General features: G+C 41.7%; 1 protein-coding gene across 1 annotated transcript in view; it reads right to left on the reverse strand.

Annotated features, from left to right (window-relative positions):
• Positions 1-16,189, reverse strand: part of CHN1 (chimerin 1) — a 92,135-nt gene that overhangs the window by 7,624 nt on the left and 68,322 nt on the right. The window contains exon 9 of the mRNA XM_030277521.4: positions 8,089-8,173. Within this exon, the coding sequence (XP_030133381.1) occupies positions 8,089-8,173 (85 nt within the window). The remainder of the gene's footprint in view (positions 1-8,088; positions 8,174-16,189) is intronic.

Here is a 16,189-nt window from a genome sequence, read left to right on the forward strand (position 1 = left end):
ATAATTAAGAATAAAATACACAGAAAAAAAAAAAAAAGAAAAAAACACATACTCCCAAGTATCTTACACTTGACTTAAACCAATTATTGCCTTGACTGAGATCATCTTAATTGTATTTATATACAAGAAAGTTTCAATTCATTAAAATCTCAATTTACAGAGATGTTTTCATTGTGAAAACCTTGTTTCTGACAGTAATTGTGTTATTGCTAATCCCATAGAGTCAGGCTTTGAATCTGACCTCATTAATCCCAGAATAATAATTACAAATGCAGAAGTCAACTTTTCTTCTCTCTCATTTGTTCTTCCTTTGCATTTGATTAGATTTTATGCACCAACCCACTGCTTAAGGGCTTATCAACACTCCTGAGAAATATTTAAACCCTGGAAATATTTCAGATACCTAATGTTTAGAAAACTTGTGAGGCTTATGTTCAGGATTTTTGGGCTGTGTGGTGTCCTTGTAATAACTAAGGCTTCTTGCCTCTTGTGTAAGCACAGAAAACCATCTTACTTTAGCAATTTCATATCAGTAAATGTATCAAGGTTATTTCAGTAAATTTACATTGGAAAATGGTATTTTTTTCCAATGAAGAACCTGAAACTCACCAGTGCTGTGCTTCCTGAACCAAGTGGGCCTCTAACCCCAGCAGACAATGCTTCATAAAAGGCAGAACATCCATGTCTCAGTCACTTCACTCATCTCTGGTTCAGTTGATAACTAAGGATGATGTCTTGCTAACTCTACCAAGCTCAAAAGCACCATGGCAAGAGGTCAGTCCTCCTCTCCACAGAGCACTGGGAATGTCCCAGTTTTGTACTTAACTATACTCAACTTACTTGTTAGTACTAAATTATAGGAATTGTACTGCAAACTGAATACTGTTTAAAAAAAAAAAAGTCCTCTGTTCTCATTGCAGATGCTTTGAAAGCTTAAAAAGCCATTATCTGAGAATCAAGTGGGGAGGAAGAGGAAAGCCAAGTCCTACATCTCCCCACATGCTGCTGTGAGGTAAAGTCTTAGGACTGCTTGCCTTGTTTGCACATGAGCTTCATAATTTGGCTGAGTTCATTAAGACCAAGATTATTAATTTAATTTCCAACTGAGAGTCTATTTACTTTTCATTATGTTAAAAACTTTTCATTATGTCAAATTCAATATGTCAGAACAGCAGCTTTACTCTGGATCTAAAGTAACCAGGAGCCTTACCCATTTCTTACAGAACCTGCTGGCTGGTGAGGAGCTTCAGAGAAATCCCCCTAAAGCATTGTATCTGCTGATAAATCCTAGAATAATACAGGACAGATGTAAAAGATGCAGTCGTGAGCTCTTGCAGATCAGTAGTGAAACTTCTGCTGACTTCGGTTAATCAGTTTCACCTTACAGAGATGATTTCTCAGAAGCAGAATTGTAAGTCACTCTTACTGTTCCTTTTATAATGCTATCAAACTGTGGCCACTTTTCAAATATACCACATGGACCAAAACCAATGCAGTCATAAATTCAAGAGTTTATAGGAAGTTTGGAAATTTAAGGAGGGTGCGCAGAAAGTAATTTTAGATGACAGGTTTGAAAGTTGGTGATAAGCTGCCCTGGCTTTAACAGCATATTGATCGAGGAGTTCAGATGGGCTGTGACATTACTTCTATGAGAAGTAATAAATTTAAAACCAGCCTGACAATAGTTTCCTATGATGCCTAGAAGGAGGTCTGGTAATGTTATAGAAACAGCTAATACTGATGTTAGTCCACTGGGCTAAGAGAACAAATAACATGTTCATATTAAATGCATGAGCAGAGCCAAAAGACAGATGAACGTTACTGCTGGCCCATGAGCACACACTATAAATATTTGCAGAGACTCAAATATACTAAGCTGTCCTGTTTTGTTATACTGTTGATTTGACTTCAGACAGTTTTATATTTCTTTTGGTTTATGATTTACTGGCTAACATGGCTGCTGATCATGCTCCATCGGAACGATACCATGTGCTACATACATCACTCTAATTATATGTCCAAATTATTCCCCCAAAAATTGATGCATTCTATCACTCTGAAGAGCAGCTTTAAGAGCTAAAGGGTAGATATACATTATCTGCAAGAAGTCTTGAAAGACTCTTCTGAGGTTTGTGGTAAGTGTAGGAGGGTGGGAAGCGTGGAGCTGCGGTGCTGGCACCGAGTGCTGCCTTGGCTGGTCCATTGCAGCACCTACCAGAGAGGGCAACACCCTCACACCTGAGCTGACACAGGAAGACAGTGGGCTCTCCACAAGCACAAAGAACTGGCATCATTCCCTCTTGCGAGGGTGAACAGGTCAGAAAGCCATTTGCTCTCATACATCACTCATGAGCTCATAGCTTTTCTTTAAAACTTTAACGCTTTTTCTGTAGCAGAGGGAGCCATGTTTTCTCTTTCATAGGTTGCAGCATGTTCCAACAGGCAAGTGAAATAGCAGCCCCAGATGCTGCACTCTATGCCTCCAAGCACAATCCAGCAGGGTGCTGTGAAGATTTGCCCTCTTCCTCCTCCTCAGCTGCATGGCTGCAATTTGGATGGCCACACTGGAGCTGTCACAGTGCCTTGAATATGTGCTATGTGTTCATCTGCAATGCATGTCCGGAAGCAACCCTGGTCTCACCAGAGCCTTAAGCCACTTCACTAAGCAGCCCCATGGCAAAAATTGCTTCCAAACATATGAGTATGCTCCCTAATATCTGCTTACATCACTGTTTCCTGCACTACAGGGTACATTATTTTAAGACAGGAATTTCAAGAGGGCAGCTAGTTACTTGGCAACAAAATTACCTAACGCTACCGAAAAATCAGGGCTGATGAAATGAAAAGAAAAAAAGCCTATCAAACCAGCCAATATTCCCTTATCTCAAATCAAAAGAATATTTACATTTGTGCCTCCAAAACACTTAGTGACAATGGTTTCATTTTATGGAAGTTTTGAAAGATTAGAGTCTGTTCGTTCAAGAACTCCCCAGGCTTCCTGCCACGACACCTGCCTACCTCCTCGACAGTTCCCTGGCTGGGCCACTGGCTTGTTCAAAACTTCCAGGTCTGTGTGGGCTTGGAGATAAAGCTGCTTTTAGGACTTACAGTTTCAAGAATATATAGCTCCAGAATAGCTTCCCTTTGGGAACAGCTCTGAAGCAAGGCTCTGCTGTCTGATTAGCACTTCCATTCCTTGCAGGAACACCACCAGATCTCGAGCTTTCTGGTGGAAAGCTTGTCAGGCAGCACACATCTCCAACAGCATCAGCGCCTGCTGTGCTGGGCAGGGGCTCTTGTCCAACACCCTTCCTCCAGCCCTGACCTCAGCAGCTTTGCTTTGCTCTTTGGGCCTTTACTGGGCTGGCTGGCTGTGCCCAGCATTCTGCAACCAGCAGAATCCAGGTGCTCATCTCCAAAGGAGCGTGGATGTGTTCTTAAGGCACAAGCGTGGGCAGAGGGGAAGCTTTTCACGACTGAGCCATGCAAAATACCTTCAGAGTGGGCAATGTGATGAGAACACCCTGCCTTTCCCTTTGCTGACTTCAGTCACAAGAGCATCAGCCGTTTTTCCAGGCACAGAAAACATGAACACTCTGTCTGCACAGTCAATGCCTGAGGATGGACAGGCTCCTTTGTGCTCTCCTCCATCCTTACACACCAATGGAGCAACACAGGGCTGTCCAACACAAAGGATTCCATAGCATGGGAAACCAAATAACAAAGGAAATGGGACAGCTGCACATCTTTCAATTGCTTGAGAAGGAAATGGATGAAATGGGGAAATTAAACACTTAAGCAGTAATTCACAAAACTGCTTTGAGACTTACTTTAGCTCTTTTGAAAATGAAGTCCCAGATCTTACTGTGGTGAGGGCTGGCAGCAACATTGCTTGGGGTCTGTCTGTGGGAACTGATTATCTGCACACTGATAGTTCAGCTGCAAGTTAATTTCTATCAGTTCTTCAGAGAGAAGTTACCCACTCCAAGGAAAGCAGAAGACAGGAAATGCTACATGTACAGCAGGCTGAGATAGTCTGGAGCAAAGCTGTGAAGGCTGCAGAAATGGTGCTTTGTGTACAGCCTCAGAGAGTCATGCTGCCTGGTGTTACTAGGAGCAGCCCAAAATACCACCAAAAGCATCCACCAAAATAGATATATATATAAATTATCTTTAAGATAAGCTAATTAATGCTTTGTAACCAGCCTGTTCAGACAAAAAAAAAATCTTCTGATTAAACTACTTAGTCATGAAGAAAAACAAGTAAAAACCTACAGAGGAAGGACTTGGAGATCTCTGATGGGCTGGAGACAGGTGGCAGCCTGACAAACCTACTAATCTGCCAGTCCACTTGGGTAGCACAGAAACAGCATCAGCAATGCTCTAGTCTCTGAGAACTCTTCTGGTAATGCTACTGCCTGTTACATGTTTGTATCATTCATAAAAAAGAACCCGCTGGTGCACATCTGCAAATTTTCTTTGACTGTTGTTACAGTTTCTCTTCTGAACACATTCTGGGCAGTGCCACGAGCCCTGTGAACACAGGAGAGCTTTACAAAGGAGGAATGTCACTAAGAATATATTTTTCTAAGTTCATGCATTGGATTTTGTTCTGTTTTGTTTGTTCTAGGGTAAAATCTTGTCTTCATAACTTCTACTGACCTTCAGTGTTTACACAAACTGGTGGCATTATAATTTCAAATACTTCTGCAGTCATTTCTACTTATGGCAGAAGCCTGCAGGAAAGCACACTAGATGGAACATGCCATCAGAAAAGGCACATTCCTCACATACAGATGTGTTTTCATCTCACAAAAATTTTAAGGGCTTGTGGCTTGGATGCAAAAGTTGGAAGTATGACCCTCTAAGGCAGCAAGGCAGATTATTTATTACAAGGATTCCCTCTAGGGAAGCATTTAAAGATCCTGGTGAAATAAATACCAAATTTGAGAGAATGACATTTAAGAAAAAATAAACTATTTCTGTTTTGCTAGATACCTTCAGCAGAATTCAGACTACATACTACACCCACCAATTAATTTCCTACAGGATCCAAATCCCAGACATCATCCCAAATCTAAATTTGGAAGACAATGAAGTTCTTCTCATGTTTGGTCGTTTGTATTAATCCCCAAACCTTTGCAGTCCAGATAACACCCAACATCTCATTTCAACCAACAACCATTCATCAGGTGTCCAATGTGGTGCCTATGTTTACCTCTCATCTTTAAGGAAGGAAAAGACACAGTCCTCCTTCTTTATCTACCATAAAACCTGAACAAGGATAAGTTAGGGAGAATCCACCTTCCAGGAACTAATAATACAGGACTGCACCTGACAAGATCCTGACCACACTCAAGCCTGTCTTTTGGCAGAGAGACACACATTCAGCCATGCTGGACTGAAACAAAGCACAACTCCAGTTGAATTTGCTAAGGCATCCTTGCTGGTTGCTGTGGCATGTGTCCTCTTATGAGTGTTTAGTTCTGGCTGATAATTTTTTAAAGGACTGGCTTACTTTGTGTAACATAAACTATCAGCCATTAGAAATAAGCTTTGTTTTTTCCACTGGCTCTTCCGCCTTTCTGAAATGGGTGACATTTATCTTTGCTGTCCAGTCTTGGACTGTCCTGCACATCTCTTTTTGCATGTTTTTGTGCTTCTGCACAGAATAGGATTTTAAATGGTTGAGAGTAGCCTATGCACTAATCCATTCTATTTGTTAAACTCATCACTTCTGTACATCAAATAGAGTCCTCTTGAGATGTGCAACTGTTTGCTATAAAAAGCAAATGCTTTAAAAGTATAAAATTACATATGATCCATGCAGTTTTGCCTGTAGGTATTTTCAATAAAATTATTATACAGACCACCAAACAGATTTTGTGGATTTCCCTAAAGTGGCATTGAACCCCACTTGAATTCAGGAGGGCTGCATCCTGCTAAAAGCTGTAATTTTTGAGTACAAACCCACTCTGAAAAACAATGGCCTCATGTGGCTCCTGGTTTACTGTGCCTCATTGTTTCCATATTAAAATGACTCAATTCAGAAGCAAAATTTATTTTTTCTTTTCAAAGAAGAAGTTTATGTGTAAGACCACATAAACTTGGCCAAACTCACACCACTGCATTAGTGCATTAGCACTGCTGTGCAGGGCCTTGTTCTGTGTCTGTGCACCTCCAGTATTTCCCTGAAATGCCCGGATCTGTGCAGCTTCTGCCTCTCATGGCTGCACAGCCTCAGCTCTGGGGACAGGCAGACACTGCTGCAGCCTCACCCCACCCCAAATCCTCGCTGACACTTCAGCAAGCATTGTCGTACAACATGGGATTTTAAAATACAAATAAGATCACAGAAACTACTGGAAGCTACCAACACTGATGTGAAACCTCACACAAGACAGAAAGCCCTAATTATAGCTTCTGAACCTATGAAGTCATCTAATACACATATGCTCCTTATGCTGCAAGGAGGAGAATGGATGCATGCAGTACTTATTACCAGCCTCATAAGGAGGAAAGAAAACCAGATTTTGGAAGCTTTTGGAAACACACAATTTAGAAAAACCTGCATAAATCTAGAAAATCAGCTGGATAAAAGGAAAAAAAAAGGCAGTACGAAATAATAAGCACTTTGGATTTAATTGTAAAAGCAACAGTACTAATTGCACAGTGTCATGCAGCATTGCAAACCTTCATACTGTTTATTTTTATTTTTTTTCTGGATTAAAGTTACCTAACATCAATCTGTAAAACACTTGGTATCTCTCCTAAATGCTCAAATGGAGGAATCTCAGGCAAGGAATAAAGATGGCACACTTACTGATTCAAGTGTCATCAAAAAACATACTAATCAGAAGACCGAAATCAAGCTTCCTCTTCCTCTCCTAGCACTGCAGACCCCATATAAAATCAAGAGCAGTAAAACGTACTAACAATCTTCACTCACAAGTGGAGGACATGGCTGTAATCCTGTATTCTTAGTACAGGGGAAATACTGAGAAAGGAAATGCCATTTTTGCATAATCAAGTCTTAAAACAGAGCTGCACTCTCTAATGCATCCCGGACAGCGCAGACTGTAATGGTCACAACAAAATATTGCATTCAAATAGTTATGGGTGAAGAATTTAAAAATATTTCAATCCTGTGTGGCTAGAAATTATTTAAAATATTACATTATTTTGCAGTTCTGTGATAAAAAGCCTTCTTATTTGCTTGAGACAAGACTTCAGAAAGCTTTAGACAGAGCAGATTTTCTTAAATTAGCTTGAAAATTCAGTTTCCAGGGCAACATAAGCAGGCCTTCATACATCAACATCTCTTTGCACCATTTTTATAAATACGGTTTGCTAGAGTGTCATAAAATACTTTTTAAATACAGCAAACTATTTTGATCACTTTGATCCTTTTCTTTGCCTTTGAAAGAAAGCCGACTGCCCTTTCCTTTCAGAAGAACCTTATCAATAAAACTGTCAAACTGTATTCCTTTGGAGAAGCTTTATCCCAGAAATGCCTGCAGTGATACCCATGCATGTAATACATTTCTACCAGCACCTGAATGTTTATGTAACATGTCAGTAGGCAGCCCTTATCCATAATTCCTTTTCAGTTTGCAAGTAGGAGATGTGATTTAGGGTCTGTGGCACGCTGGGACTCAGCTGGTTTATCTATAAAATTAACCTGAATGTCTGTTTCACAGAAGCAATGTGGAATTTGCTGAGGTCCACCTTGCACATCAAAATCCCCAATGACTTTCTCACACCTACCAATACATGGAATGGTATAAAAGAAATAAAGCTAACTATGCATCTGTCCATTTTCTCCTCCACTCTAAAAGGATGGGGGGGAAAATCTCTTAATGATGATGATTGTCTCCTCTCTGTGAGCACTGGAGGGGTGCTCTGCATCACTCCATTGAGTCACTGAAACAGATACCTGAAGCCATCAGCAGCAGAGTGGATACATTTCCTGCTTCCATTGAACAGGAGCAGACTGACCCTGGCCCCAGTGTCACAGCAGAGCAGGCTGCACATTACAGAGTTACAAGTGAGGAATGATTCAGGAAAACAACACTGAATGACTGTTACCTGCACATTTTACTCCCTGAGCAATGAGGCCCCACATGAAGTTGGCACAGTATTCACACCAATGCGGGCCCCTGAACGTGTGCACCTGGAAGACAGCAGCAGAAAGGAAAATTACAGAAAATGACCCAGCCATTTCACAGACATCAGTATCAGTGCATGTAAACAGTGCAGAATTCCTCTTCTTCGAAGGCATCACATGCAGTTTCTGGAAGCTTCCCTTCATCACTGCAGGAAAGGAAGAAAGGAACTAAGGAAGATTTAACAACCAGACTCTTGCAGACCTGTGGAAAACCAGAGTCCTCCATCTCAAGCCATCCTGAGCACCAGAACTGGGTCTGTGGGGGTCTGCTCCAAGACCAGGTCAGAGAAGCAGGCATAACCCTTCTCCCACCTCTTGGCACCCCTCTGTCTGGGCAGGACCCTGGCCACAAGGCAAAGCTTTTGCAGCAACTGTGCAAGAGTTCACTTTTCAATTTCAAATATTTTCTGCTGCGGCCTCCTCTGCAGAAGGCACTGTGTGAAATGGGTAGGAGACTGCACAATTCCACCTCACATGGAAAGAGTCCTGCCAGGCAAAAATACCAGTGCCATACAGAAACACTGCAAATTTGCCTAGAGACTTTCCAGTTTTGAATAACTCCAATAGGAAATTAATTTTCTTCAGACTAATGCTACATATTGAAAATCCAAAAAGAAAAAAAAAAAAAAAAAATCCACTGAACCAGGAAAAAATTCAAAGCTAAAGAAGAAAAAAACCCCAATGCTGCTTTCATTCCTGGCTCACATGCTTGTTACAAATCCTGCAGCAACCATTAACAACTTCTGATTTTATTCTGATAAAGCTCCTGCTGTTGGAAACCACAGGATTCTTTACAGAGAAAATCATTACTTCTTTAGCCAGTGTAAAAGGCTTTGAGCCGCTATTTAGAATAGACAGGCTGAAAATAAAATTAGTAGCTGATGATAATACAGAAATGAAATTTGCAGTGAAGTATAGCAAAATTGCTTTAGGCTGAAGTCACACAGTTCCTCAGAATTACTGAGCGAGTATAGGAGCAGGCAGTAACCTCACGTGTGTGCAGCGCTCGGTGGGATCAGCGTGGAGCAGGAGGAGAAGGAGCTGGTGGAATTGTTTGTTCCTGACATCTGCACACAGCTCTGGCTATGAACACCGAAAGGCAAAGCGGCCAGACTGAGGTGGCAAGTGTCCCCCACACCACTGATGTAACAGAGGCAGCGAGATCCCACAAGTGCCACTCCACAAGTGACAGCAATCCACAGAGCAGTTCAGGCCACAGCTCAGTTCGGCTGCAGGAAGGTCTGCAGCCCCTGGATACCCTCGGAGCAGCAGTGACATTGCTGAGACACTCTGGAAAGTTACTCCTGAATTCACCAAGTAATTCACATGCACGCTGTGCTAAGTGATTGCTGATTGCCTGGTCCCAGGTGAGCACAGGCTGCCAGTGCCCTGCCCTGCCTGTCCCCGGCCCTGTCCCTGCCCGCTGTCGCCTCTGGAAGGTGAGAGGTGCTCCACGAGGTCTCTTCTCCCCGCAGCTCTGGCTGTCTTCCAAAAAACAAATGATGACAAGACTGTCAGCAGCTGTACTCCCCATTTTCTTTTTTTCCTCTCACCACAAAGAGATTTTTCACACCATACATTTCATTACCCACCTGGCACTATCCACATCCTTTTGACTTTCTTCCACAGTCTGTGATTTTTATCCAGGTTTTGGCAGTGTTCTCTTCCCAGAATAAGAACATTCTAATATCCTCAAGCAAAGCATTGTGCTTTAAAGCCTGCAGGACTAGCAGAACTTTTCCAGGGAAAAAAAGAAGGCATAATTTGGGTCACCAATTTTTTTTTTTTTTTTGGGTCAAATTCCCCCTGAAACATACTTCTTTAAAATACTTCTCAAAAATCCCATTAAGGAAAATGGAAACAAAATTGACATTTCAGAAGTCTGGTCAATAAAGAATTTCTTTTCACAATATTTTTCAGTTTTGTGAGTTGTTTTGGTTTCACTATCTCTGATTGCACAAAGGAAGGGAACTTTGTCTTGTTCCTTAAAATGCTGACGGATACATTATTAGTTCTTTCTAAATAAAAAGAATTATACTATCCTACCTTGTGCCTCTGTGGTTGCTGATTTTAATTCATCAAATATCAAATCACTGAATGTGCTATCTGCTGAAGCATTTCTAATGCTGTCCTTAGGTCCTGGAGTCCCAGCTTGGCTTCTCCAGAGCCATCCCCAGTGTTGCTACTCACTAAACCTCAGATGTCTGATCTATAACCGGCTGTTCTAGCAGTGACCATTCTTCCTTCTCAGCATTTTGCTCCCCACTGCAGTCTGCACATTTCCATCTCCTCCTGATTCTCCTTAGAAACTCTATCCCAAATCTGCCACTCTAACCTTTTGCCTCCGTTTTCAATATTAGGAACTTTTTAAATGAAGCTGAGTTTCTCTAACATGTAATAACTATGACTCACCTAGATTCTACCACAGCCAGTTCCCCTGGTATCACCCTGGCCAAGCCTGGCTCCTCAGGAGAGTTTACACGACTCATCATCAACTTAAAAACCACAAGGACAAGGTGGACTCTCCTCTTCCCTACCTGCATGTGCTGGTCACCCTTCACAACACCAGGACTGACTTTGCCCTTCAGAACCACTGTCTCAGCAGCATTAGCACTTCTGTCTCATCCCACGCAGCCAGGCTTCATCCAAACACTGAAATGCCCTTCCATATCATCAGCTGGATTTACCCAGAGCCTGCTCTGCTTTATGCTGCCACATCCAAATTCCTATTTCTTATCCATTATTCTGATTGCAAATTCAAAACAGATTAAAAGGTGAGGGTGGGTTTTTCTGTGTCCCATGATGCTCTGCCTTGCTTCATCCTTTATAGGAGACGGGAGGTTCTCTAGCAATATTAAACAGGAGGCCCAAAGGTCACAATGTCCTTCCAGCCCTGGTGCAAACACCCTACAAGATCAGCTCTGAAGCCTCTGTTTCTGCAGGGTTTCTGAGCAGTGCTTTCTTTTCCCAGAGCTCAGCAGTGCCAGAGCATCAATATTCCCACTTCTGTGGAGTGGAACTGGACACCTAACCCTGCCCTGCTCAGAATACACATCCTCTCTGGGAATTAAATCAGACACAGGCAGTGACGCCAGGAAACACTGAAAAATTTGTCTTCTGAGGTAGGTCAGAACAGCCTCTAATCCTAGTTAGAGGATGGGTGGGGTCTGGCAACCAAAAAGAAATACCTTAGAATCCCTTTGCTATTCCAAGAGCCAGCACCTGCAAACAATACTGCATTTATCACATGACACTGTTTAATACAGCATTCTGATTTTTATATTTAATTCCCCATTCTAAAAACTAGCCAAGCAACTTGTCTGTTTTCAAAACATATGATTTCCAGAAAAATTTCTAAAAACACACCCAGCAGAGTCCCAGAGATCCTGACTTAAATTACAAGGGGTTTCTTTCCTCTTATAAAAAAGAGCATCTGCCATATGCAGATTTTACTGTCTTATAAAATGTGAGAGAGCAGGATTGCCAATTGAGGCTTTACATCTCCCAATCTTTCCATTCTCACTCCCACCCAAAAATCTTCTCTCTTTCCAAATGGGAGTAATTTTTTAAAAGAATCCGGAAAATGAGTGAGTGGGAGAGCAAATTAAACTGGTTTTAATATTAATTTGTAAAATTCCAGGAGAAGAAAATCAATTTAAAAGAAAAGTCCAGATAATTTTAAAGACAAATATCTCCTTCAGAAACTACATAAAATACTATTACTAAGCAGTCCTGCAAGTCTGAGGTAAGAGGAGAAACTCATGTTAGGTTTATATCCTAGGCATTTCTACGTTGAACTCTGCTGCACTATCAACAAGGCATAATGAACGTGTAGCTACTGTGAACTACGTAGGAGAAGCTTTTTGCTCAGGCTTAAAAGTATTTTCTTAACACAATGAAAAATTACTTAATTCCTGTGATTAACAACTCTTGAGTGTTATAAAATGTCACTTATTTTTGTTTTGTATTTAATTAAAACTTTTTTAGAAAGGACAAAATTTTAGGAGAACCAATAAAAAATGATGCAGTGGCTCCGACAGCAAATTCTACCACAAGCTGTGAACTCCTCAAGCAGATCTCTCCCCATTACTTCTCAAGCTCTATAAAGGTCACTGTTGAAGTTAGTTATCCGTGCATCTTGTTACTCCACTTATTTTTTATGCTTTTGGTTTTTCCAAGGCAGTTATTCAGCTACCCTTGATTGCTACATGAAGACCAGGAATGATAATTTTTATTCTTAACTGGGAGACTTACATTTTATCACTTGTCAAAGCAAGGAGGAAGAATATGAGAGAGTATTAGTGAAGTGCTGTGCAAATGTGATAGGAGGGAAGATGGTGGATCAAAAGAGCTTTATCAAAGCCACTGACAGTAAGAAAATAGGGCTGGATTTGAAAGACTGTGGTTATAGAAAACCAACACTGAGCACATAAACCAGAAGTGTTTGGGACAGTATACAAAAAAGGCTTCCTTTGTTGAGAGGCTGCTGCCACAGTCCCACTGAACATTTGTTCCATCAGACCCTGCTCCCTACAGAGCACCTCTTCCACAGCCCTCCACACCAAACTGCTCAGAGTAACAGGGTCTGGAAAATCCAGGCATTACCATCTGCTGTGGGATGGGATACATTACCTTGAAAAAGGATGGGAAAAAACACTGCTGATCTATACTCTTGGGCTACCAGAGCCTTACACTTCAGACAGAAGCTTTGTTGGGGCTCCGAGAGGAGACCAAGTCCCCCAGGGACTGAACATGCGCCACATCTCCAGAATTTGCACCACATGGTACTCCAAAGGTTCAGGTCTGCTGGCTACACTGTCCTTCAAACAAATTCCCAAGGATGCTGAGACACTGCTGATGAAGACTGTCAGCTCAGTGGTCCTAACTGATCTGCAATTCCATCAGCTGAATTCTGCCTACTGGGGCTTTACCAAGCTTTAAACTGAATGTGGGAGACATTGTAAATCCCAATTAGAATGATGAACTCATCCTATATTATTAACATCTGTTTTCCCTGTCACAGTTGATTTTATCAGGCACTGAGCACACCCATGCTGGCATCCAATTGGCACTGTCCTTTTCATCCATCCCTGGTCCAGACAGAGATTGCCTGGACGTGAAGGGTAAAGAAGAGATACGAGTGAGAAACTCAACCATCAGTTTGGGCAATGCTTCAATTTGTCCTTGTATCCATTATGATGATTAGATAGTGCCTCTAAAACAAGGGTCTCAAAGTACTTACTTCAAATATTCCAACACGTGGCAATTCTCCTGTGAGAAAATATTGCTGCTGACAAGGAATCTGAGAAGTAAGAAACTGCCACATGGCAGAGTGGTGTCTGCAAGATAGTTGCTTTCACCTGAAGGTGTAACAGAAATGAATGTTACTGAAAGCAGTGGAACAGACCTTCTCCAGAACTAGAGCTGACTCTGCTTAGCCCAGCTGGGGCGCTAACCATGGGGAGGCAGCCTGGGACCTCCCCAATGACTTTGTGCAGCAGTTCTGGAGAGGAGAGATGCTGTCAGAGCGCTGCCTCGCCCAGAGCACGGGGTATAAATAGCATTGCTATCGCTGCTGGGGGCACTGGGAATGTGGAGCAGGACAGCCTCCCTCCACATCCTCACCCACTTGGAGCCAGAAGAGCTGTCAGATCTTGTTTATTCTCTGGTTTACACTGCCTGTGTCAGCAGAGATGGGAACAACTGGAAATTGAGGTTAGTTTGTGCTCTACAAGAGCCGAAACAAAAAATGAGAATTGCAGGTGGTTGGCTTTTTTGCTTGTAAATTGAGTGAAAGTGGCCACCTTTCTTTCAGGATGGAATAGCAGATTTTCTTTAAATTGAGATCTGGAAACAGAAATATTTTGCAGTTTATTCCAGGTCCAACTAACTTGATACATGCCTCCATACAAAAAAAATCTGAAACTAGAGGTGAAAATTGAATATAATCCTTAGAATTAGAATTGTATATACATACATACCTTATGTGTAAACAGAATATAAACTTCTGAGAGATTCCTAAATGAATGCTTTTGTCATGGTTCTAAGGCTAATATGGAGGAAAAGCTGTTGATGATGAGAGAGCATAACATGCACTAGAAGCTTCTAGAGGCAAAGTCCCAGTCCTCTGCAGAGAAGCACTTCCTAGCCTTACCAGAGAAATGAGCTGATCTGGCTTTGGGCTGTGCACAAGGCAAACTCACAGGATCCACACATGCAGACTAAAAAAACTGTTGGTGTGTTGGGACAAAATCCCAGCCTAAATAAATTAAGTATTTAGAATAAAGGCTTTCTCTCTTTCATTTTTTTTTTTTTTTTTTTAATCAGTGGCAAAGCCTGAATTCAGGGACTAGCACTAAGAAACCAGAAAGTATAAATAACATCATGCTATTTGGAATCTGCTTTGGAAAAAAAAGTGCAAGTAACATTCAATAAATAATTTAGGAGACTAAAATCCATCAATGCCAGAAGCTTTTCTGGATTGAACTGTCTTATGAGTTTCAGAAGGAACAAAATAGAGCTGATGAGGTCTTTTCAGAAATTTTGTGGAAGTTTTTTTCCTGTTATGTTCTCTAGGTATCTTCCCTGCCTTTGAACCATTTTCTACCCTTAAGTCCTAGGAGTCTAATAGAAACATTGAATTTCCTGAGGTTTTTTTATCTGTGGGAACAGACACTGATTCTCCCCAGGGACTATGCTAGAGGCACCCAGATCCCTCTCTGAATATTCATATTAGTGCAGTGGCTCAATTAAAGATATTTCAAAAATATGTCCAGTGCCAGTTCTGCTCCTAATAAAAGATTCAGCATCTTCTTTTCAGTGGAACTAGATCAATTTACCCCAAATCAGCATCTGCCCCAGTTTTCAGAACATCAAAAATAGAAATGAGTTCATGTCAGAAGTCACAGAAAAATGGCTCTGCTTAATATAGTAAGAGTTTGTTATAGTTTCTGGCCTTTTTGAAGCACTTCTGCATTTTCCATCTCCCAGTTTCCCAGTGTTTAGGCATGGCTCTGCTGAGAAGCTCTCTAGAACAAGATGTGGCATGGAAGTGATTTGCTATGACTTCTTACACTAGCAAAGCAGCCAGCACAAATGCAATTACCCCAGTAAAATCTGAGCCAGGGCCAAGTGGGTTTATTTGTTCCCAACATGTGATACAAATGTCGTTGGCAGAGTAACTCCTGTTAATACTAGCAGTCTCTTCATTAAAGTGATGTTTGAGTCTGTCTATACTAGCAAAGTCTTTCCAGGGACTGGTCCTCACCTGAGCCTTCACTCCTTGTGCGTATTTAAGGTTATATTTTACTTCCAGTTACTTCTGGAAAAGCATGTTTTCTCTGGTCTGGAGCTCCCCATTGGGCCTTTCAAGAGGTCATCCTCAAAGAGAAAGCCAGGATATTGCTTCAGTTGAAGAGGGGGATGAGGAATCCCAATTAACAAGGCTCATCAGCACCTTGGCTAACTCAGTTTAAGCAACCATGGAAAAACATCTCTCTGGAAGAACTGTTGGCTTGAAAAGGAATTATGTTGTTAATGTTGACTGATTAAGCAAGCAGTGTTGCAACTGTTATTTATTACAATTAACTGACTGTGCCCTCAGCACTAGTAAGATAGTGACTAGGAAACAGCATGAGGTACCCAGCACTGCACTAAGAGACAGCAAAAAATAAGTCTTCTGGAGATAGATTTGTCATGTGAAATGCAAGAGAGAAACAAGAAAATATCCTGGGGGAAATGATGCATGGAAGCACAGCTTTCAGACAGCCCTGACAGGCAGACACCCTCTTGCTTCAGTGAAGCACCATGGCACTGATTTAGGCACAAGAGTGGGTTTGTGCCTTGGACTAGCGGCAGTAAGAAAACACCTGCAGGGTGTTCTGCTGGCTCAAGTCATCAGGAGCCAGAGATGTCTGAAGGAATACCTGCATCCAGCCAAGGGAGCTAAAACTTCCCCAGGGCCTATGAGTCATAAAAGCTAAAGGGGAGTGAAGACCTTTAAGGTGTTTTGTCCAGGTTTAT

Source organism: Taeniopygia guttata, chromosome 7 (genome assembly GCF_048771995.1).
Source record: "Taeniopygia guttata chromosome 7, bTaeGut7.mat, whole genome shotgun sequence".
NCBI classification, from domain to species: Eukaryota; Metazoa; Chordata; class Aves; order Passeriformes; family Estrildidae; genus Taeniopygia; species Taeniopygia guttata.